Consider the following 25,288-nt stretch of genomic DNA (forward strand, 5'->3'; position numbering starts at 1 on the left):
CAGCCTAGGGTCAAGAGTGGTGGCTGCAGGCCTATAATCCAGCAGTTATGGAGGCAGAGGCAGGCAGATCTTAAGTGAGTTAGTTCTAGGCCAGCCAGGGTTATACATTGAGACCCTATCTCAAAACAAACAAATAAAACCAATAACAAAACAAAATCAGTGTAAACTCAGGGTATTATTTTCTCTTAAATAACAGTCACATAAGACATTAATATAAAACATCCATTGGAATCCAAAGGGGATTTTTTTTTTTAATGTCTGGGGTTCAAGTGTATAGAAGGAATATATGTATTATATGTCAAAATGTAGTAGTCTGAATGAGAATGGTCCCTCTAGACTCCTGTTTGAATGTCTGGTCCCTGGGTGGTGGAAACTGTTCAGGAAGGATTAGGATTCTATTGAGGGGCTGGAAAGATGGCTCAGTGGTTAAGAACACTGTCTGCTCTTCTAGAGGTCCTAAATTCAATTCCAAGCAACCACATGGTAGCTCACAACCATCTGTAATGGGATCTGATGTCCTCTCCTGGTGTGTTTAAAGACAGCAACAGTGTACTCATATAAATAAAATAAATAAATAAATCTTTTTTTTTTTTTAAAGGACTCTATTGAGGATTCAACTCTATTGAATGTTGAACTTTTAGGAGAGTTAGATTTTCTTTAAGCTCTACATTGTCAGGACTGGTTCTTATAATACCACTGTTCATTCCCAAAAGAAGCGCTGCTTACATGGCAAACTATTTTAAAAAAAAGTGAAAATTTGAATAAAATTTATGTAATTTCAGTTATATATTTACTGTCATCCTTCGGTCACTACAGCAGGGTGTGCTCCAGAATCTTTCAGGGAACAGCAATATCCAAAGATGTTCAAGTTACATAAACGGAGTATTTGTATTTCACCTACACATATCCTCCTGTATACTGATCTCCATAGTGCTTATAAAATCTAATTCATTACTTAATAGTTAGCAAAGAATCACAAAGCTATACCTGTTGGCACAGATGCACTGCTTTTCAATGGATACAGGTGGAATATATATACTTAAATTAATTGATGGTTTATTTTATATGTATATGAGTGTTTTGCTTGGATATATGTCTGTGCATCAAGTGCCTACACACATCAGAAGAAGGGATTGGATCCTTTGGAACTGGAGTTACAGATGGTTATGAACTGTCTCGTGGGTGACAGGAACTGAATCTAAGTCCTCTGGAAGAGCAGCAAGTGAGCTCAACTGTCAAGCTATCTCTCCAGCCTTGAGGAAAACTATCTCAACCTACAATAAAACTTTGAGTAGCAAGGAAGAAAGCAAAGAAATCCGCAGGATTCCAACATTGTGGCACAGCTACCTACACACAACTCTGTGAACTCCTTCTTTAGGCTTTCACTAAAGAGTTCAATTAATTTCCTTTCAGCAACAAAATATAAATTAGTTTCTTATTGAAGCAGCTTGGGTGAGTTATGTGGGTAAGGGAAGCAGGCCTACACATAATATTCAGGAAAGTGACTGAAATATTAACTGTGCCTCTTCCTGTAGCACACTTACCTGTCAGAAGCAGACTGACACTGAGGGCTGGAAGGTGGACAAAAATCTTCACTCCTTGTCCTTAGTGTTCGTAAAACATCACTTGAGCTTTAAATTCTCATATTAAATAATGCACATATGCAGATTATTAAAATGGCTTCTCTGAAGATGACCATTTGGCTATAACAACAAATGAGGCTCTGGAGGAGCAGGTGTCCTACATCCCAGAAACCACAACCCTGTGGGGTCCCTCACCTGTGATACTGTGATGCTGCATTTCTTGGCCAGCTCCTCTTTGGCTTCTTCACTGGGGTAGGGGTTGCTGAGGTGTGAGTAAAAATATTCATTCAAGATTTCCGTAGCCTGTTTACTGAAGTTACGCCTTTTCCGTCTATGAGAAAAGCAGGGAGGAAAAAGTGAGTCACCAGTATAATCAGCATCAGCCAAACAGACAATTAATTAGGACTAGACAAAAGAAAGTGGGCATCCACTTCATCTCTATGAGAGCTATGTGAGACTTCAGGAAGCCTCTGACATGGCTCTGCCCTGTCTAAGTTATTGCATCACTAAGAAAAGTGTAAGAATGTGAAGCATAGTTTATCTCATTCTTTATCCAAAAAAGGTTTATTCGAAAATATATTCTAGGTGTTAAGTAAAGACACACGGGGAATGAAACAAACATGCTCTAAGGGAACTTACAGGCACCTGCAATTCAGAAAGGGAGTAGAAAGACATTAAATAAAAACATAGGCTGGGGCACAGTGGGCTGGGGTGGTGCATACCGTTAATCCCAACACACAGGAGGCAGAGGCAACATCTCTGTAAAGTTGAAGCTAACATGGTCTACATAATGAGTTCCAGGCCAGCCAAGGCTATATAATCTAAACATGTCTAAATCCCCTGTCCCCAAAAATCCCACAGAAATTAGTAGGTTTGCAGCACAGTGACCATACAAAGTGCCATGAAGAAAAAGTGTGAGGTCAGATGACAGTGTGTAACAGGGACACAGGGCACAGGCTACAGACTCAGGAAAGAACTCCTTGAGGAAATCAATCTGAGATCCAGAAATGTATAGAGTTAGATGAAGAGGAGAGGTAAAGAGGAGAGGGCAGAGGAAATTACCCTGAGATACAAAACCACTTGGTTAGCCTAAAGAAGAGGCTGGGGCTCAGAAAAAGTTAGGGAACACGGGAGATGGTCTGAAGGAAAGGCGGGGTTGGATCAGAGAGGCTGTGCTGCACCTTACAAGCAAGCTTTTAGTCTCAGTGTAAAAGGAAGCTTTTGAGGCTTCAAGTTTTCCTGTTTTTTTTTTTTAAATTATTTTACATTTGCTTATTTAATGTGTGTGTATGCATATGTGTATGCATGATATATGTTTAGAGACATTTGCGTGGTATTCAGAAGACAACTTGTGGGAGTTGGTTCTATCCTTCCAACAAGTAGGTTCCAGGACTTGAATTTAGGCCATTAAGCTCTGTATCAAGAATTTTAACCCACAGAGCCCTCTCACTGCCCCCACTTTTCATATATTTTTGATTTTTTTGTTTTTTTAAGACAGGGTTGTCTTATATAGCCTTGGCTGGCCTAGAGCTTTCTATATAGACCTGGTTGGCTTCAAACTCAGAGATCTGCCTGCCTCTGATCCTGAGTGCTGAGACTATATGCTTGTGCCAGTTTCCATGTTTTTAATGGTCATCCTGACATGGAAGACAGTTGGAAGAGGGCACAAAAGGAAATGCAGAGACTACTGAAGATCTGGCACCACTAGTCGAGCTGGAGGTGATGGCAAGATAGAACACAGCAAAAGCCACAGAAATAAGATTCAAGATCCAGTTAGAAGGCAGATACCATAGGAATTGTGCAAGAATGGGGGGTGGGGTGGGGTGGTGGCAATGAGAAGAAAAAATAAACATCAAGAAAGATTTGTGGGATTTCCCCTTTAGGCAACTGCCTGGACTTCAGTACAAGTTCTTCACAAAGGAATAAACAGAGGAATATATTTTGCTGTTTTAGATAGAGGGGTATGTGTGTGGCAAATATCAGAAAACCAAATATTTATTAACAACATTTTTTTAGTAGCAAAAACATCACTTTTATTTGGTAGTTATTATTTCTGTTTTGAAGAATTTCTGCTTGAAAATGAACATCTGTCAGATTTCACTTTAGATTAGCTACTCCGTGACTGGAAAACGCCTTCCCTAGATAATTCTCTCAGCACTCACTTCAAAATCATCTTAATGACTTTCTCAACTGTGATATCCTGCACTCAGGAAAGTATGTTGTGTCCGGACCTGCTGGTAACCACGATATGGCATGTTGGGTACAACCTGGCCAGTACAGTACTCAGTCAAAAGAGCAATTAATGTAGGTTTGATCAAGGCATCACAGGCTTCTGTCCTGAGCTTTCTTAATAACTTTGGGGAGTTACACCATTGCATTCTAGGGGTGGTTAAAATTTAAAGGATTTAATGATGAAATGTGTAGAGGAAGAAGAATAAGAAGGATAGATGAGAAACCCACAGAAAAGAGTTCACATTTTTCAAGAATCACATGTGACCTAAAAATAAAGACTGAGGTCTGACCTCCACAGAGGCACACTCCCTGTTGAGTAGAGAGTGAAGTAAGTGGGGTAGGAAAGGTCCAGAATTGATACTAAACATGTCAAACTGAAGGCATTCTCTATGGAGAGCACACAGGAATGACTTGCACATAAAAACCCACTTTTGCAGCTATATGTGGAAATTTGAAGACAGCCATGCCAGGACCCTCTGTTAGAAGACAGCAATGAGTTGCCACTGAATGATGGCTAGCTCAGATATCTAGATGTCTGCTCTAATCCTCCTCATACCCCAAAGTTAGCCATTCCACTCAACTCTACTGAATGGCTACAACACAGAGCCCAGGGGCAAGGCCAGGCTCATGGGAGTAAATGACAGGTAGGAGTTTGTTTGGGCTATGGGAACAGTAAAGGAAGGAATGGAAGGAAATCTCTAGAAAGTAAAGTTTGGCTCAAAATTTTTGTCAAGAGAACAGATTAAAATGCAGTATTGACTTAGCTCTGCATGACTTATAGCATGGAAGAAGCAGCCACACAAGTTTGTTCCTGAATCCTTTACAGTGATTGTTTACAAGCTTGTCTAATTATCAAGAAAACATGGACATGGTCTTCTGGAAAGGCACATGAAGCAAGGGCTTGCCTGTCTAGATAGGTATGTAGGCCTGGAGCACAACAAGCTTGCCTCTTGGCACAGAGGGGTCACTCAGAGCCCAATACAATCAAAAGACTGATTCATGGTCTGTATTCACTGGAAAGCATAGGACAGAGGATGATGGTCCTATGCTTTAAATTTCCATTAAGCATATCTCCTTGGTTTTCCTGCCCCTGGGTGCCATACTTTAAATGGCTGTGCCTTAGGCCATGTGCACTGTATATCAGTCTCAAGGCTGTGTGTCCTAGCACCACCACTGGGATTGGGATTGGGGGACAGGCTTGAGTAGGGGCACGCTCTGCTCCCAGATCTGCCATCCTCTCGTCTTAGCTCCGCTCATTCAAGGACATAGCATTCTTACTTTGTGGAAGAAAGAGAAATCATTTAGGTATCTATGTTATAAATGTAGTTATATAGAAACTAAACATGTTTGCAGACAATAACAGAAAAGCATTCACAGGGAAGAATAGAAAGTATTAGCACAGAGTTCCGGCAGATATGCATTCTTAATATCTTTCTTATTTTTTTATTAGCTCAAATTTGATAAAAACAAATTAACCACTGCTTCTGGATGCCACCTCCCAAACTCTGATACTAGCTATTAAAAGTATCAGAAATCATTCATATGACCAGAATACTTTCTATGAAATTCTCAAAAAACAAAAATATTATTATTTCTTGTTGTTTTTGTTTTTGTTTTTGTTTTTTTGAGACAGGGTTTCTCTGTGTAGCCTTGGCTGTCCTGGAACTCACTCTGTAGACCAGGCTGGCCTCAAACTCAGAAATCCGCCTGCCTCTGCCTCCCAAGTGCTGGGATTAAAGCCGTGTGCCACCACCACCCAGCAAAAATATTATTGAGTCAAATAAACAAATCCATGGTGGATGGGGCTGGAGAAATGGATCAGCAGGTAACAGTACTTGCTGCTGGTTCAGAGGACACAGGTTCAGTTCCCAGCATCCATCAGACTCAAAATTTTCTGAAACTCTAGCTCCAGAGGATCTGACACCCTCCTCTGGACTCCATGGAGACTGCACCTGCCCAGGACACCTGAAGACCAGGTTCTCAGCACGAAGGAGATTTATTTGTCCAGATAGACAACAGGCAGGGAACAAGAGACAAGGACGGGAGATAGAGGATGAGGGAAGGGAACAAGAGAGAGCAAACAGGGGCATTTGTCCGCCTCTGGACAGAGGAGACACACAAGGCCTATAGGGAAATGGTAGTTTATAAAGATAAAGAGAAAAAAAACCATGTTAGGATGGGGTAGTTAATTTTAATTGTGCATGTTAATTAGGTGAGCCAATGGGGACTTTTGATTGCTAGACTTCAACACTTTGATAAGTGGATCTTGGTAATCAGTTTCAAGGGAGAGGAAGTAGGCAAATAAGGAAATAGACCTTGGTGGCTAGCATTAAGAAAGTAATCTAACAGTTTTTAGCAAGGCAGGAAATAAGGAAGAAAGGCAAGACCTGTCAGAGCCATGTTTACAAGATGGCTAGAGTCCCTTCATGTATCCTGCACACACGTGCACAAGTACACACACACATATATATACACAAATAAATATATAAACCCCTTTAAAAATGAAAATATATGCCCCATATATTCAGACATATGCATATATACATAATAAAAAGTAAAAGTAAAATCTTTTAAATAAGCCCTTTTAAAATTTAAGTTTATAAGAACTTTACTGTGTTAATAAAAGTGAGCTTTTATTACAATTTAAAAGACACCCTTTTTTTGAAAATAGTAGGAAAAAATATGGAAAAAAGTATACATTTTCAAATATAACTGTGTAGCATTTTCCCCTTGGTATATTTCTAATAAAGTATCTCTAAAATAAAAGTAGGCATTCCTGTGGTCCATCAATCAATTAGGTTTTCTAATTGATGACATATAAGGAAAGGCCTTGCTGTCATCTTAACTTTCAATGACTCTGTGGCCTACAGGGGGGCTGTGGAGGGCGTGTCACGTCATGAAAAGCTGCTAGAAAACAGAGTTTAAAAAAACCATTTTTGAGAAGTAATCCATAGAAGATGATTCAAAGGTTAAAAGATCAAGTACAGAATAGTTTCCCTTGCTGTCCTGTTTTCTTTCACAGGATTTACCAACCTACTGCAATCATGGTATCATCAAACAGAATACTATTTGATGGTACATGTTTGCCTGCTTATTATCTATCTCCTTAAGTAGAATGCAAGCTAAACTGAGTACATACATTTACTTGTCTGGTTAACCGTATGTCCTACAGCAAAGTGAGTAGCTAAAGAAGGAAGAAATAAGGGTTGGGGAGCAAGCTATAATGCAAACTAGTGAGAATAATTAAAATGCTCAAACACAAGCTAATAGGTCCAGGAGTGATGGTGCACACCTTGAACGCCAGCACTGAGAGGCAGAGGCAGGCAGATCTCTGTGAGCTCGAGGCTACCCTGGTCTTCAAAGAAAGTTCCAGGCAGCCAGGGCTACAGAGAGAGACAAACAAATGAAAAACATTAAAATGCTTTTTTTGTTGTTGTTTTTAAGACCAGAATTGTTGAAATCTTTTATCTCTCTTCTAGTTTATGCATTTTCCAAATTTTGTACAATGATCTTGGTATTAAAACTAGAAAAAATAGTAAATCTTAAAACTGTCAAGTGTGATAACATCTGCCTGTAATCCCAATGCCTCTGGAGTCTGAGATTCTATTTCAACATAACCACTTTTAAAGGGGCTGAGCATGTAGCTCACTGGAACAAAGCTTGCCTGTCATGTATAAGTCCCTGTGTTCCATCATCAGTACAAAACAGAAAATCCAACACTGAAGATCTTCACAACAACAAAGAACAGGACATACAGAGAGCCTTAAACTCCAGGGAAGAGTGTATTGCACCCTGCAAACCAACAGGCTACCATAGCTTTAAGCAAAGCATCAGAGCACCACAGTGGTACTAAGGGTAAGATGATAAAAATGAGCTGTGAGGATTGAGCCTGGGGATAGACAGGACTGCTCAAGGGTTGTGTTAGCTTATGTACAAAAGGATCAATGGGAACTACTAGTTCAAGAGAGAAAAGCAAAAAGCTAGTACAAAAGACATCCCCCAAAAAGATTAAGAGTCTTGGTGACTAGTTCAACAGGGCCGGGGCTCCCGAATTTTGCTTAATTAGGAAATAGTATAAAATTAAGTAGAAATGTCTCTTGCTTGAATCTTACACAGGTCTGGCATACCCTTAGTTTTCTAACTGAAACAATGCCTCACATATTTGTGTTAATATTCTGGGATCTACATGAAAATGATGGCTTCTGTCAGAATCTAAGGGGAGAAGAAAACAAGATAAAAGAGAAATTCTTTTCCAAAGCTGGACTGACCCCTGGCTTGAGAAATGCTCCAGAGGCATCTTCACAGTCAGTCTGTACTAAGTCCTTGACAGCTCTTCTATGTCATTCCAGAGGTTACCATAGACAATTAACTACCACATCCAATCTCACTCCACATGGGGACACTAGCACACTTTCTCACTTGGCCTGACAAGAGACTAGTGTTTTATGGTAATGTGATCAATCAAGCAGAGCTGTGTCTCTAGACTATCACTGTCTCAGGTGTTTTCAGACAGTAGACATAAGCAGAGTAAATGTTCAATTCTTAGAGGGATTGGAGAGATGGCTCAGCAGTTGAGAGCAAAATACCTGGTTGCCAGTTCCCAGCACCCACATGGTGGCTCACAGCAGTGTCCAACACCAGTTCTAGAGGACCTGATGCCTTCTTCTGAAAGGAGGTCATATGCCGGGTAGTGATGGAACATGCTTTTAATGCCAGCACTTGTGAGGCAGAGGCAGGCAGATTTCTGAGTTCGAGGCCAGCCTGATCTACAGAGTGAGTTCCAGGACAGCCAGGGCTACACAGAGAAACCCTGTCTTGAAAAACCAAAAAAAAAAAAAAAAAAAAAAAAAAGAAAAGAAAAGAAAAGAAAAGAAGTCATATAAGACTCTAAGACTGACCAGCCAGTTTCTTTGGAAACAACCTATTAGGAGTGAAGGGGAAAAGCATGCAGGCGATTCATGGCTTCACATACCTGGCATCAAGGAATCTTGATCTTAAAATCATAACTGCTTCACACGTGCTTTGCTTGAGCTGCATCTGAATGGAACTAAATTTCCGATGGATGATGCCCACCATCCTTTCAATCTCTTTCGGGGAAATGGGACGCGTTCTACTCTGTTCTCGGAGAAGGTTCATCACATGTGTTGTGAATTCATTACATGCCTGTAACAGGGGAAAAAAAATACTCCTTAGGAAACTGAAACTTTGTATTATCACCCAGACATTCATCCATCTGAATTTCTATCTCACTTGCAATGGCCAGCAGCACTATGCAGTGAGTAGGGAGAGTATGAACCAAGAAGCCAAGCAGGTACTGGTGGTATGGTTAAAACAGCAAGATTTCTGAAACTGAATGGCCAGATATGCAAGGGACCTGACCCTGACTCCCCTTCCCACCTGGCTCTGCTCCACTTACACATGTTTCCCACTGGAATACACTGGTGGCTGTTTCCTATCAAGTGCATACTCATAGCTAATATGAAATAACTTCTATTTTTTCTAGGGTGTTGTGCTTACTGCAGGATCATGAAGTTAAAACCCTTCCAGAGCTACCAAGAACATATAAATGAGCAATAGCTGGCCTTCAGAGATGAGATGCAATATTATTTATCACATAAACCAGTGTAAAGGCCCATAGAAAGATGGGAAAGAAGTGTTCTGCTAATAACAAAGAGGAAGTAGTATCATCCAGACACTTTGTGGTGGAAGTGATGCTTGCACTCTAAAGAGCAGAGGAACTTTTCAGATAAAAACAGGTGAGATCACAAGCATAGCATCCTAGTGATAGAACAGGTTGAATTCAGAGGACAATGGCAGAGAGAACAGGAGGAGAAAGAACGGATTCCTGTTCATTTGATAAATCCACTAGCACAGTGATTCTGGCCTGAGGGAGCACACAGCTTTCTAAAGCAAGCATTCTAATAACATCAGTTTGGTTATCTACCATGCAGGCCCCCATAAAACAAATCAGTTCTTCAGGGAAGAGGCAGAGGAAACCAAGAATCCAAGCTGAGTCTGAAACGTTTTAGCTAGCAACCCTCAGAGACTATCTCCTTCAGCTGCCCTACTGAAGTACATGTCCAGCACTATGTAAGTGGGTCTGCACAGAATCCAGCACTTCCTCAGTGAATAGACAGCAGTCTGTAATCTGAATCAAGAGCGCCTGGAATCTTAAGCATTCTGAAGCTGTGATAATGTTCACCTCCCTCAGCATGGCTCAGTAGAGCAATGTTTCTTAACTACTCACTGAAGAGCTAACCTTGCCACTTATTCAAGCTTTCCTACACATGCTCTAAGAAGAATAGTAAGTCTTGCTCACCATTCATTTGAAGCATTTCCCAAATGTTTTAAATTGTGAGAATTTGTTCTTTGTGAGTAGTGACTGAGTTACAGGGTTCTTCAGAGTGAGGTTGTACAAGACACACTGCAGACAGACAATAAACACCTACAGGCTGATAGGCTTTTGTACCACAACTCAAGAGTGAGAGTAAGACTGGTTACCATCCATAAAAACAGCACCCTGCACCATAATCAAAGGCGTCTAAAACACAGTCCCAGAGAGGGTTAGGGTAAGACTTAGGAAGTTAGAGTCTTTCCTGAAACTGTGTGCACTTACATATCTCTGAGGAGAAGACTCCGTGAGTTTGGTTTGTTTCCTTTTTAGAATCAAAGATAGTCTATAAATTTTAAAAAGCCATTAGTTATTGTTCTAACATTCAGTAATTTCTAATAAACAGTAAAATATTAAGGATTTCTGTAGGTTAAAAACAGTTCTTGGGCTGGGCATGGTAGTGCATGCCTTTAATTCCAGCATTTAGGGGAGGCAGAGGCAGCTAGAGCTCTATGAATTTGAAGTAGCCTGGTCTACAAAGTGAAATCCAGGCTAGCTTGGGTTACAAAGAGAGGCACTGCTTCAAAAAGGAATAAAAAACAAACAAACAAAACAGTTTTTCTATCTTTAAGAAAACCAAACTTTTAAAAAGTAAATTTCAGATTTCCCCACTATATCATCAACCTAGATATACACCAAGCACAAAGCAAGTGGCCATGTGGCCAAGAAAGACATGTATATATTTTCTCCTGTTCTTTCCCTAAGGGGATGCTTATAATGTTTCTAAATTGTATAATATGACAACCTTAGCCTCTAGTTTTCTCATAAGTAAAATGAAAAATGTTGAACTATTTCTCACAGGATTAGCAAATTCTATAGTTCCATAGAATGTTAACAGATGGTCCAAAGGTACAGTATGTTTGGAAAGTGATGAGCTAACTGAAGCTGTGAAATATATTTTTGCAGGGCTCCTGGGTGTTTCTATGCCGACATATGTGCACACTAAATCCCCAAGGACAGCCTTTCTAACTTTACTCATAATTGGCTGCAAGACTTCGTATCTTGGGAACAGTGCTTCCCAATAAAACACAGAGTGAGCCACAAAGGTTTTTATTCTTTATAAGCCAACATTTAAAAAATTGGGTAAAACTAATTTTAGTGCTATATCTTATTCAAACAATTCATGAATAACATTTCAATACATAACCAATGCTTTAAAACTGTCATTGAGGTACTTCATATCCTTTTCTGTACTCTTTCAATCCCAACTTGGACTAGCCTAACTTAACATACTTTACTAGCTACTGTGGCTGATGGTTCCTGACTATTGCATGAGGCTGCACAGCACTAGCCCATTTTGTGGAACAATGAGCTTGGTAATCCTTGACTCATCAGACAGACAGACAGACAGACAGACAGACAACAAAGAAATATCACAACCACACTGTCACATAAACACACAGGCCATTCTCATTCAGGAACATTCTTGGTAAAAATTACAGATGGTCCATCTTATTACATCTCAGCCTTCAAGCATGTCTAATATTCCATATGATAAAGGGCAAGTACGCAGAAAGCACTTCTGCGTATCAAAGGGTGACTAACTAAAGAAAACTCATTGTATGGTTAAAATCAGAGTTTGGTCACTTGCTCCCAGAATGCTATTTTTATATGAAAACAGATAAATTATTATTATTTAAAGTTGGATATTTGGCAAATGTTTTCTCAAAAATGAACCAAGTCAGTCAATCCATCACATAGAACTAAACAGCTTACAGAATTTTTACCAATGATAAAATGTTAGTTTTCAAATGAAAATTTGGATTTCTGAAAACCTTGACAGTTTTCCTGGGGACTTTCTGATATTCAGTGTTGACATTAGGGGAGTCTTTTTCATAGTGTATGATACTGATGTGTATTATACATACAAGATATCCCAAACCAGTGAGCTAATACTTCTAAAATAATAAATGCACTATAGTACAAAAGCATGCATAGGGAGAAAATCTATTCAAACTACAAATTAGACTAATGGGTTCCCAAGGAACAGAGCACGTGTTTATTCATTCAGGTGGTTTCAGATTACCATCAGTCATGTTTTGGTGGATAAAGAGGATATCCACAATTTTCTGAAAAGGCCACTGATATCTAGCTATCTTTCCTCTCTACCAATGTGTAAGCCCAGAAATCCCTTATAAATTTCAAATGTATGACAACTGATTGACTAGGGGAGTGAATGCATGAATAAAGCTCATCTTTATCATGCTAAGATTAGTGTCTGCAAAAGGTAAAAGCAATGTTCTACTCACAAATGTTTGAAGGAGTTTTTGTTGTTGGCTTTTTTTTTTTTTAAAGTCACCGTGGCATACCTGGAACTTCCTAAACCAGGCTGGCCTTGAACACACAGAAATCCACATGCCTCTTCCTTTCAAATACTGGGATTAAAGATATAGGTTGTCACCATACCCAGCTGAAGGTTTTTTTTTTTTAAAGTAAAAATTTAAAAATCAGGCTAACCTGTAACTGCATGCTGTTAATTTTTTAAATGATTAATAAAGACGTGAGTTTTCATATTATAATCAATGTTGATAGAATCTACCAAGCAAAAGCTTACAGGGGCTGGGGGGGGGGGGGTGTCTTCAGAAGTTTTAAGAGTCTAAGTCCTGCAAACGCAAACTGAGAACTGTTTGGCTGGAATATAAACGGAGTTCTATGTTCTCACTGTACTCTGCAAATTTCTGTAAACCTACTTATACATTATGGTTGCAGGGCATATGTCACTGTAAGTACTTCAAGACATTATGAGAATGATTCTTGAAATATTAGCTCTCTTTGTTCTTGTCTGAATTTTACTCTCTCTGGGATGAATATTTTCTTTGTGGTTCCTAATAGGCATCTAGAGGCTCACGGGGAAAAAAAGAAAAAGGTTAAAAGAAAAAAAAATTGCATTTAAAACTCATAATTTCCGAAAACATTTGCTGAACGTCTCACAACTTATTAAACGAAGCCATCTATGAATGAAAATGCTGATGAGCAATTTGGCATTAGCCCAGCACTTAGAGAACTCAGAGCTTTTCTTTAAGCCAGTAGTTCATACATGATTAATTAGAACATCTCATTTATGTGTGTGCACTTTAGCTCATTACTCTAAGTAAAATTCGTTAAGTATTTACATTTAGATAATTAAAATCTGGGTACACCCTTAAGAAAGATGCATACGCTTCAGACAAAATGATATTTTTTCCCCTACACCACTGAAAGTAAATTACAGCCTCATTTTCGGCATCATCTATACTGGCTTCAGAGGAAAACACAGCAGTGCCTCATCATCTACTCTTTAAAAAGGTGTACTTTCATAAAAGCGGATAACAGAGTGGGTGCTCAAATGACTGCAGAGCTGTCTGGAAAGTCCACCCGAACAGATGCTGGTCCTGGTGCTCCTACTCACTCACACTGCAGGAGTCTCTGCACCTCCCTGTATCCAAGACAATATCACTAATATAGACACTTTTCATCATCTTAGTTTGCCAAGTGGAATTATTAGTTAAAAACTTGCTAGTAAATATTTGTAATATAAATTCAAACTTACCTTAATTAACTAGAATATTTAGGGAAAGGAGCTTTGACTTTTTTGAACTTTCTGATAAGAATATTAGCAGAACCCCCTCTTTCTTTCAATCTACCCACTAAAAACTAGGATGTGTTTTAAAACATACACTATATTGATGCAATTTACATAAATCATGAAAAGTTTCATCTGATAAAATATTTTAATGAATCCTCCTTATGAGTTCTTTTCCTTACCATTTACTCCTTTCTCTTTAGAAAACAGAAACCAATTGATAACCTAGGATTCAAAATATTTAGATTCTATATAATGTTCTGGTGATATTTTTTAGTTGGTAAAATGGTCTCCTTGACATCCAAATATATTTGATTTATATGAAAAACTAAAGTTTTCAGTGGTTCTTAAAAATTTTTTGATTGTGCTTTTTTCAGTTGAAATTCACTTTGTTCTTTTAAATTCATATAATTGAATATAAAACTGTAAGATAAGATAGAGAACAAACAGATTTTAAAGAAAAAATTTTAAACAGTTTGGTGATAAATTCTAAACACTGAATCAGTCTTTGCAACTATCTACATAAGATTAGTTTTGATAACAGTTCATACAACTCTCATTCTAAAACCTACTTTTGATGGAATAACTCTCTTTTAAAGGTAGATGCCCCATCAGGTGTGATTTGCATGCTTATAGTCCTAGTTACTTCCAAATTAAAGCAGAAGATTCACTGAACCCAGGAATTTGAGCCCAGCCTCAAGAGCACAGTGAGACCCCATTACAAACAGTAGTTGCCCTAAAGTCTGACTTCAACTATTTAGTTTCTAAATGCTTTGATCACCTCATATGACCTTACTCTAATGTTAAAGATTTTCATATTCATTGAAGGTTTATTAAATCTACAAATTCTTATCTGAGGATAAAAGTTAACATTAAAAGATCGTGTATAAGCCAGCTGGAATGAGATCAATATACAGCCAACCAGCCAGTAACTTACTTAGAGAAAAAGAGAGGAATATGCAAATATTCCTTCCAAGCAAGAAAAACCTTGGCATGAAAGCCAGTGGGTAAAACCTGGCTGCATATGCTGGCATATGCCTGTAATCTCAGCTGCTCAGAAGGCTGAAGGAAGAGGATCACAAGTTCAAGGCCAGCCTGGGTAACTCAGCTAGACCCTGTCTTGATACAAAGTCACAGGGGCTAGAGTAGAACACTTACTTGTTCAGCACATCTGAGACCTTAAAGCAACACACTTCCCCTGAAGCAATAGATGAAAAGAGCATAGCTAGAGACCAAAATATAAAATTGACACCAGCTAGTGCCCTTTGTGTATCTACATAGCTATTAGAAAAAGCAAAATGGAACAAGGCATTTGTGGTAACACAGCAATATATCAGCACCTTTTTTGCCACTACCACAAATTGAACTTAGGACTACATATATACCAGCTGAAGGGATCCTTCACTGAGCTACATCCTCCAGTGGTTAGTAACATCAGCATTTTTAACCTGATAAAATTCCTTTAAAAGCAAAGGTGATTTTTGCCAGCAAATTTAAATACTCCAAAATCACAAATATAGCCTTTACTTTGGCTTAAATTCTTCCACTCTCCATTCCCCAGGTGCCACATTCTTTGTAGCCTTTTGCTATTGTAAACAGTACCTGGATTTGAGTGCATTCAGAGTTTTGTCTGGTTCTAGTGCTTTAGTGGATTTGGGATGAATTCAGGATGAATTCTAGTCGCTTAAGAAAGGTTGGGAACCTTACAATATTTTTGCCTTCAGCAAAAATGTATTTCAATATAATTATAGTAGATAGCTTTCAATGTGTCATCTCTATTATAGCAGCTGTAAATTACAGTATGAATTGCCTGTATACAAGCATTTCTTCTGCTACAAGCAGAGTGGGAGAGCTGCATCGAGCATGATATATCTTTTCCTCTTCAACTGAGGACAAACACTGAGGTCAAATCTCATTTGCAAAAACCAGTGTGTCCATTCTCTTTTGGTAGCAAGGTAGAGAAACCAAGAAAGCACAGCTCATCTGAGAGCTTCAGTTCTTAAAAGCCAGACTCATTAGCACCCATGGCTTATATTCATTCGGAATTCATCTATTCTAGTCATAGATACATATTTGAAAAATACAGTAAAGATATTTTCTAAGAATTGTAGCTAATCAAGAAGGTGGAGGTTTGTCTCTCAACAAAAAGAAAGCAATAAACTCAAGATGAAGTATTGCAAGATGTTTGCTGAAAGCCTTGGAAAACTATCATAACCCAGCTAGGTGTCAAATCAATGGGACCAAAGTAGAATAGTATTGTTTCTTGTTGGATGATGGTAATATTAAGATACCCTCACTGTAACACACAACCAGTAAGTAATATTTCAGAAACATTTATAACTGAAGTTGGATGATTATCCCAAAAATCATTAAATAGAGATGTATGATCAAGGAACGTTTTCTGGAGGGGAAAGAATAGAATTCTACAGACAATCCATCCCTACTATGTAAAACTGAACCTTGTAGCTTAGATGTGATTTTGCTCCTGCTGTAGCTTGCTCAGCTGTGACTGTGGCTGTGCTTGTAACTTGTAAGGTTCTTTCATTTACTGCAGTAGTGATGTTTGTTAATTTTATGGCAATCTAAATCTGAGCAGGCTTCAGATACATTTTCATTACAGCTTCACTGCAAAACACAGCAGAGTAAATACCACTTAAGATTCTGGGGTAGCTTATTTCTTTGGGACTCAGAGAATCTGCCTTGATGGACAAGGCCTTCCTAGTCCTAGTTCCTGATAAATGTTCTGCCACTTGGCATTCCCTTGATCACTTTTAAGAAGAAAATATGATTTTTGGAAAGTCTTTAAGATACTTGTTTCCATCTGTTTTTGTTCCCATTTCAAACAAAAAACAACATGGGCTGATCCTTGGATGCCAGACTATGATGGCCTGCATTATTTTTGTGTGACAGCTCTTTGTGTGACAATAAAACTTGGTAGACAAGGGTGGCCTATGATCAGAAACTGATCTGATGCCTGATTCTGACACTGATGTGTGGTCCTGAACAATCAACTCATCTAGAGAATGGAAATACAATACGATCCATTTTAGATGCTACTCCTTCCCTTGCTAGCCATTCAAATAGCCAAAGCCCCTTCCTTGTTCTTGTGTCCAAACAAAGGGAAGTCTCTTCCTGTAAAACAGCGCTGGCAGAGGCACTGCACTAGAGCTGTCCCAAGTCAACCCAGGAGGTGAAGCACCACTACTTCATCTATAAACAGTGAGACTAGAAGACAAAGTCTGTAAACTGCAGTCCTGCTAAGTCTATGGACACTTCATCATAATCTGTCTGTTCATAGTGCTGCACAGTCTCCACATGTCTATATGTGTCCTCTGACATGTTAAAAATGAGGAAGGAAATATACATTGAAATATCCATGAAACCACTAACTGTATCCAAAAATGCAATCCATTATAAAATTTAATTCAATTTTTCTATTTAATTTAAATACAATCTTTTAGTCTATGTAGAACTTGTATATGGTATGCATTATTAAGGCAAAATGTGTGCACGCATGCATACACACATACACACACACACCCTAGTGAGCTAATTCTGGTATGAGTTGATAGTGAAGTTACTAAAGTCTATTGGAAGATCGTTAGGACATTTCTAAGATAAGAATGCTTGAGTCTTTGCCTTCCACTGACACCAGCTCTACCTAGCTTCTAACAGGGCCACCTGAGTGAAGTAGTGAGTCTGGTGCAAAGAAAGAATACTGTGACAGGAAAATCAGGACCGACCAGAACAGTGCCATCATTTGGCCCCAATATATCCGTTTCTATGCAAGGTGACTAGTGACAGTTGCTTGGAAAATATGCATAGATCTATTTAGCATAAATTTATACAATTAGGATTATACTACAAATTAGAACCATTTTCTACTGTTTATGCTCAGGGCAACCTTTCAACCATGAGTTATTTTGTTTATTTTCAATTATTCACATCAACTCAGAAAGCTGGATTTTTTTTCATACACATACACAATAATTTTCCCAAAGTTCTTATCTGAACATTCTCTTTCAAAATGTATGCTTGCAAATGAAACATACTTTTGAATACCAGAAAGTCCTGCCCAGAAAATAGAAAATTTTGTAGCATTAATTTACATTTCATTTTAATATACATTATATATATATATATATATATATATATATGTGTGTGTGTGTGTATATATATATCTTTCTACTCTTCCTTAAAATGCTCACCTCTGGGATAAAGATGTAACATTTGTTTAATACCATCATTCTCAGAATGTAAGAAAAGGCAAGGGTAGGAGCCAATATATACAATTGAAACTGTTCAGAGAACTGTGATAAATCAGTACTAAAACCAAAAAAGTGGTTTCCAGTGATCACTAGAATAGGAGTAAAGAGGGGAGGGAAAGAAAGCAGGAGAGAGAGGGAGTGAGGGAGGAAGGGAGGGACCGACAGAGACAGACAGAAAGACAGAGAGGAAGACAGGAGACAGGAGAAAGAGAAGACAGAGACAGAGAGACCACGTAACAAGGATTGTTAGGGCAGTGGGTGCTCTCAGGTGCTGTAAGCTTACACATCTGTCCAAGTGCACAGACTGTGTGAGACAGAGAGAGCTCCATAAAAGAATGTGGACCCTGGCTGCTGATGTGTCAGTGCTGGTTCATGAGCTGTAACAAAAAGACCTCTCTAACAGGAAGTGTTGCTAAGGAAACCATGCATATGTGGGAGCAGGGGAGACATCTCTGAGATAAGACTGCTGTGATCCTAAAACTGCCCTTAGACTTTTTTTCTTTAAGGCAAAGAAAAGTCACCAGGAACACTCTCCACCCCACAAACACACACAGAGTTCCCACTAAAGTGTATAGGCATTATGAATAACTGCCAATATATAGTATTTATGGGTGAAATTATATATAAAAAAAAAAAAACTGAAGGGGAAAGACAGTTGGAGGAACACTGACAGCTATCTGGGCAATAACTCTATGGTATCGCCTGCATGAAGTGCTGTTTTTTATGTGAGGCAGGGGTCTACCTTTGCTGTTCAGGCCGAGCTTAAATTCCTGGTCAGAAGCAATTGTCTTGCCTTAGTGTCCCCAGGAGCTGAGACTAGAGACAGGCAACTCCACCAGCTTATTGTTTTGACCCCAATATGGCAATTGTACAGGATTCAACCTAACTGACCTCTTTACTTTTGTGTATGTTCAAAAGTTGACATTATAGTGAATATTCTAAAGACCTTTCAAATGAGAATCGAAGTTGAGTGAGAAGTCCTTAAACTAAGGATTTTAGCTTTAAATCACTAACTTAAATATGTTGAAAATTGACCACCCAAATTTTACAATGTTACACTGAATCCAGGAACCACTTATTTAGGGTTAAACTGGCAATGTAACTTTCTGTTGTTGGCACATAGTACAATAACATACCTTACACTCAGATACTTGAGGCTCAATGAAGTATGGCCAATAAGATTGCTGAGATTTTTAATGCTTAGTCTTCGTGATCAGAGGTTTAACATGCAATGACTGTCCTGTCCTGTCCTGTTACAATCACAATTAAGCAGGAGGCCTCATCCTCAGATGATCCACATAGCATAGCACAGTCCATAGAATTAATTCCTAGCAGGATCCTAGAACTCAGTGTACAACATCAAAAGCTCAAAAAACAAGGATGCTTCTTCGCCTTTTACAAGCTGTTCAGGCTTGTGAACAAAGCCAGTGCCTAGGTCCAATTCTACAGAGTTCTTCAGGGCACCAAGTGAGAGGTTAGCAAGAAGGAAAGACTTACAGGTGTGGTGGTTAGGTATGAATGTGAGGAATCAGGGAACTGAGACAAAGGGATAGAGTTAGCTTTGCCCCGAAAGCTCAAAGCATCTTCATTTCATGGCTCCCACAAATCCCTTGGTTTTGTACATACATCATCATTGCTTATGTGTTAACACCTACCCCTTATGGCCCTTGGAATTGGTTAGTACGGTCTAGTAGAAGAGCAATAGAGGGTTTGTGCAGGACTGAGAGTGGCGGCTGCTGACCTGTTCATATTTCTCCAGTTCTGTGTGATAGATTTGTCTGATCTGGGTCAATTTGGCTCTGTAATCTGAGTGTTCAATAGAGTTATCTGAAGAACCTCCAGAGGCTGCCGCGGCTGCAGCTGCTGCCGCCGATCCCCCACCTTTCTCAGGACCTGAAACCCCTTCTGCCAAAAGCATATTGTCCAGTCTCATTAGCTGGGGGTCGGGAGGGTCTTCCTCCTGGGCTCCTCTGATGCTGAGACCTTCAAGGAAAGAGAAAGACAGAAGAAGCGAGAGACAGAGGACAAACAGTGTGAGTATTTTGTTTATTTGAGAAAATGATCAAACAACATCAGTGTACTACAATTCATGCTGAGAGCTTCACTGCACACATTTGATAAACAAGCTTGACTATGAGAATTGTTTTCAAAACATATCTACATGCATCCTAGGACTCCTAATACTCCCCTTTTTGATGTAACTCCAACTTGGACTCTTTAAAAGAGATAAACCTGACTTCTTAGAATATTCTGATTATACAAATTTCAGGTTTAAATGATTTATGCATAAAGTAGGAAGGAGTTCCTAAAAAGAAGAAAATAATGCAGACATACAATCATCAAAATGTGCTTAACCTGTCTCTCTGTACAGTCAGAGAAACAAAATTGAAAATTCACATAAAATAATTTTAATTTACAAGCTGTTTTAAAAATTAGGAAATAATCAGGATTAGATGGCTTTCTATCACGAAGTCTCAAAACCAAGATACATTTAGTATGAAGTGATTAACTAGACTTAAATACATATTAAAATGGCATTGTTAGGCACATGTCAGCGACTGCAGAAAGACACCAAATACAGTTTAAAATACACCACTGACACAGCAATTGAGTACTGGGCACAGTAGCCTCAATCTCATTCTGCTTTTAAATCAAGAACCTCCAAGTGATGCCAGTCAGCAACCTCTTCTGAGTACTATAGATCACAGCTGACAATTCATAGGTTTAATCAGGTCACACAGGCTTTCTGCCAACATGTTTTCAACAACACAGAAGACAAAGTTTTAAAATAATTATCATGGTATAAAAAGCACTGGAGTCATGACAGCTCAAAATCAGCATTTTCATTAATGTGTAACACAATCTAAACTATCCCAGACCAATTAACCTCTGTAAATCTGTTCAGAAGCAGGTTCCCCGAACTAGTTACGAGCCATGGGGAGGGGGAGTTGGCATCTCACATGTTTGCATTTGGATTCTGCCTCTTGCTCATGTGCCTGTTGTTTATCCACAGTAGCATACACTCTGTGTCTGGTGTAACTTACATGACAGTAACATCTATAAGCTGCCAAGTACTCAACTGATCACCAGCTCTGAGATTTCATATGCTAACCTACATGTACCATCAATTCTTTTACGAACAGACTTCATCCACAGATGCCCTGAATTATACTCACAGCATGACAGAGTTCTTGGTTGCTTTAGCTCAAATACACAACTTTGATTTCCTCCCCCTAAACATTATAAAGCTGTCACTTTTGCTTAAAAATAATTTCAACTGAATAATACAACTAAGTCACCATAATTTAAAATTATATCAGTTGCCTGTTCAGAGACAAATAAGATCTGAAAATTATAACATATGAAGGCAATAAATTCATTTAGGGAAACCAAAAGTTAGATAACTCTTTAAGATAAAGTCTCTAGGAACATGTCATTGCTGAAGACATAGCAAGGAAGACAAACATGTATGTGCTAGTTACTAGACTAACAAGAACTATGGGGACTAGAAAGAACTGCCTCATTGTGTTCTAGAACTGCTCCATATTGGCTAAGTCTGTGTTTTCTACTTAACATCCTTCTTTTCTTCCTTCTAAATCTAAAATGTTTCAAGTCTTAAGACTGTATGACTGGGACCCACTCCTGGCTTACACACCTTGTTTTCCATGCCCTGGTGTAAGTGAGCTTACTGGATGACTTCCTCTTGCACTTCCAGTTCTGTAAATCAAGTTAAGCTCTTTATATTTATCTGTTTTAAGTCAATTTGGGCTAACTTTTTTTTGGGGGGGGGTGCTTATTTCTCCTCATTTCTAGATAACTATGTCTTCTGAAAACAGGGGATATTTTCTGTGTTGGTGAGTGATAAGGTCTCACTACATAGCACAAGACTGATCCCCCTGCCTCTTCCTTCTGAGGCTGGGATAACATACAGGTATGAGCCTCCATACCTAGTTGCAAATATGTATATTTTTAAAAATATGACTTCAAGTTTCTGTTAGGTTTCTAATTTCCCCTTTATATTTAAGCACACTGATCTTTTCCTCATGGCATGTGGTAAGGTCCTTTAGCAGTACATCAAATAGCCAGAGCCAAAATTATTACACTTCTTTGAGTTCCCTACACAGTGTGGCAGACAGGAGTAGATGCTCAATGACCAATACACCAGGGAAACAGACCATGAGGGAGAGGAAATGTCATGAGGACTACAAAAGGCATGAAGTAACTAGGTACCTATGGCAATCTAAGAACACTTAATATTGTATATAGACCACCACTGTGCTACTAAGAGGCTCAGTAGCAGTGGACACGAGAAAATGTATAAGTACATATTATGATCACTCTAATACTTTTTTATTATAATGCCTGCTTTCTAAAACCATAAGTAAATCAACATGTGCTTGCCTCAAGAACAAGAAAGCTGTCTTAATGAAATCTTTCTATATTTACTTCCTAAATTATGTGCACCAAATCCCATGAGAAAAATCGTTTCCTAACAGAAATAAAAGGACTGAAGAGCATTATGCAGTTTGGCAGCATTGAGAAGGCTGTTTATCAATAATGAAGTTATTTTCAAAACTGTAGTTTGAAAAGTGAATATATGCTGGGCAGTGGTGGCACATGCCTTTAATCCCAGCACTTAGGAAGCAGAAGCAGGTGGATTTCTGAGTTCAAGGTCAGCCTGGTCTACAGAGTGAGTTCCAGGACAGTGAGGGCTACACAGAGAAACCCTGTCTCAAAAAAAGGAAAAAAGAAAAAGAAAAAAGAAAGAAAAGTGAGTATGTTTCTCTATTAATCAAAGAAACAATTATGGGATGCCTAAACAGTAATACTTGATTCATAAAGTTACTTTCCGTTTGAATACTTGTATTTGTTTCTTTATGTAAGTCATTATTTGATTTCTCAGCCTTCCTAGTTCTCTATCACTAGTAACTACTAGGCTCTCTTAAGTTCCCTAGGACACACATGGCCTCTAGTCACAACACCCACTCCTCTGAGCACCTATAAACATTTTTAGGAGTGTAGATTTGCAAAATGAGTCAGCCAATGGCATCAAAAAGTCCCAGTAACTTCCCACTGAAACTTGGTGAGACAACAATTAAAATTTTTCAATTTAAAACGTGTATATTCTGGAGCACAAATATAGACTTATAAAGTTTTACATCAAGGCTTTTGGTAATCACAGCATATTATTAAGTTTTGTTTTGTTTTGTTTTGTTTTGTTAGAGGCCAAAACGAAACAAAAACTCAGAACTCCATTTATAGTCTACTTATAGCCATGCCATTCATTTCAGTATCCACAAGATCCAGACAAATCATACAAACACAGTAAAACATTGTTTAACAATGAACTTGGCTTTGTTATAAGCCCACAGTTTTTGCATATCTTTCAGCAAATCCTAATTAGCTGTCTTTCAACACGCTGTGCACCTGCCCCACAGATAATGGGAGAGAGCATCTGCATAGACAACTGCATCTGAGGGCAATAAATAAATTACGGGTCAAAATTATTATAAAGCTTTCTCTGAATACACACACACCCTTCACAATACTAAGCTGCAGATGTGAAAAGTACCTACAGCCCACTCAAATGGTATGATTACGGGGCTGTTTCAGTTCAATAATCTGACTGTAATTCAGGCATTTTCAACAGCTCATTAAGGGTTCATTAATATATAGGCAAGCTTTTGAATTATAAATAAGCAGATTAGGAATCTACATTGGCTGGATTGTGCAGTGCTAGCCTCCAGCAGCACAACACAACAAGGCTTGACCTGAGAGGAGAAGGTACAAACTTGGGTCACTAAGCCTTGTGGCTCTCTCTTTTCAAGGACCAAGGCCACTAGGCTATGAGTAAGCTCTGTCTATCTAGGACCAGAGTGGCTTCAGATCACGGCGACTACAGATATGTCATTCACATGTTAAGAATCACACTAAGGTCCAGCCCTATAGTGTCTCCATCCACAATTTTAAAATGGCAATGAATAAAAGTGAGGAAACCATTTTGTTGGGAGAGTATGTTATTCCCCAAGAAATGAAACATTATTGTAGAAACTTGAGTTTCTTCCCTAAGAAGCAGACTATAAAACAAGACCAACTGTACATAAAGCTTGGCCTATAAGGGTCTCTGTGTCTTTTTCTGACACGTGCATTTTTGGTTCATTTGCCTCCCATGCTGCAGACGTAGCTCAGAGGAGAGTAGTTTAGCCGAATAATGTAAACAAAGTCAGATCAGATATCTTCCAACAGGACTTGAGTTGTTGAGGCTTTAAAACAGGTAACAATTCTAGCATTTCCAGTTGGTCTTATAATTTTGCACAGATTTTATTTTGTGTCTGTTATGTACTAAGCAAGAAACTGACTAAAGATAATACCAACTCCATTTTTAAAATTCAAGCCACCAGCCTGGTCTACAGAGTGAGTTCCAGGACAGCCAGGGCTACTCAGAGAAACCCTGTCTCAAAAAACCAAAAAACCAAAAAAAAAAAAAAAAAAAAAAAAAAAAAAAAAAAAAAAAAAAAAAAAAAAAAAAACCATTTGAGAAATCTAACCATGTTATGAAGATTAATATAAACACACTTCTCTTTTCCTACCCAAACATGGGAAACAAACAAACAAATAAAAAAACCCTGCCTGAAGCCTGTAAGGAAGCTGTTAGTGTATGGCACAGAGAGCCTAGAGACAGAATGCCGCTGCCAGCTAATTATTGTACACTTCCATTTGAAACCATTAGTTTTTAAATTGGCTCAAACTGTCATATAATCTGAAAACAAAGTAGAGAAAGGTATTGACAAACTCTGTACCACTAACAAGCAGAGATGTGGGAGTTGAGGGATTAGAGGGAGAGGTGAGAGGCTGTTTCTCAGGAGAAACAGTGGAGAGACTAGAGACAGACCTAAGGGCACCAAGCCCTTAAATATTGACCCTTAAATGAAGAGAAAATGGAAAGGCAAAGAGAAGAAAGGAAAGAGGGAAAGACTGGGGAGGAGATGGTGAAAAGAGAGGAGGAAAGGAAAGAATTCAAGAGGAAAAGGAAGAGTGCTAGGGGAGGAGCAAATTGAGCGGCATCAGCATTTCCTGAGCCTCATAAAGGAAGGGCAGGCTCATACTCTTTCACAGATACCAACAGAAAATCAGCTAATTCTTAAAATATTATGAATGAATGACAGAGAATCCAGCTGCCTAGCTCAACCTTTGGCCCCAATGCCCATCCCGTGCCTGCTCCAAACCAGCCACCTTTTAAGTCCGTGTTAGT

General features: G+C 38.7%; 1 protein-coding gene across 2 annotated transcripts in view; it reads right to left on the reverse strand.

Annotated features, from left to right (window-relative positions):
• Window positions 1-25,288, reverse strand: part of Pbx3 (PBX homeobox 3) — a 197,609-nt gene that overhangs the window by 25,874 nt on the left and 146,447 nt on the right. For both annotated transcript variants that reach the window (XM_031369926.1, XM_031369927.1), the window contains exons 3-5: window positions 19,778-20,019; window positions 8,788-8,978; window positions 1,779-1,914 (exon numbers count right to left, since the gene is read on the reverse strand). In XM_031369926.1, coding sequence (XP_031225786.1) covers window positions 1,779-1,914; window positions 8,788-8,978; window positions 19,778-20,019 — 569 coding nt within the window. The remainder of the gene's footprint in view (window positions 1-1,778; window positions 1,915-8,787; window positions 8,979-19,777; window positions 20,020-25,288) is intronic.

The sequence above is a fragment of the Mastomys coucha genome, unplaced genomic scaffold, assembly GCF_008632895.1.
Source record: "Mastomys coucha isolate ucsf_1 unplaced genomic scaffold, UCSF_Mcou_1 pScaffold15, whole genome shotgun sequence".
NCBI lineage: Eukaryota > Metazoa > Chordata > Mammalia > Rodentia > Muridae > Mastomys > Mastomys coucha.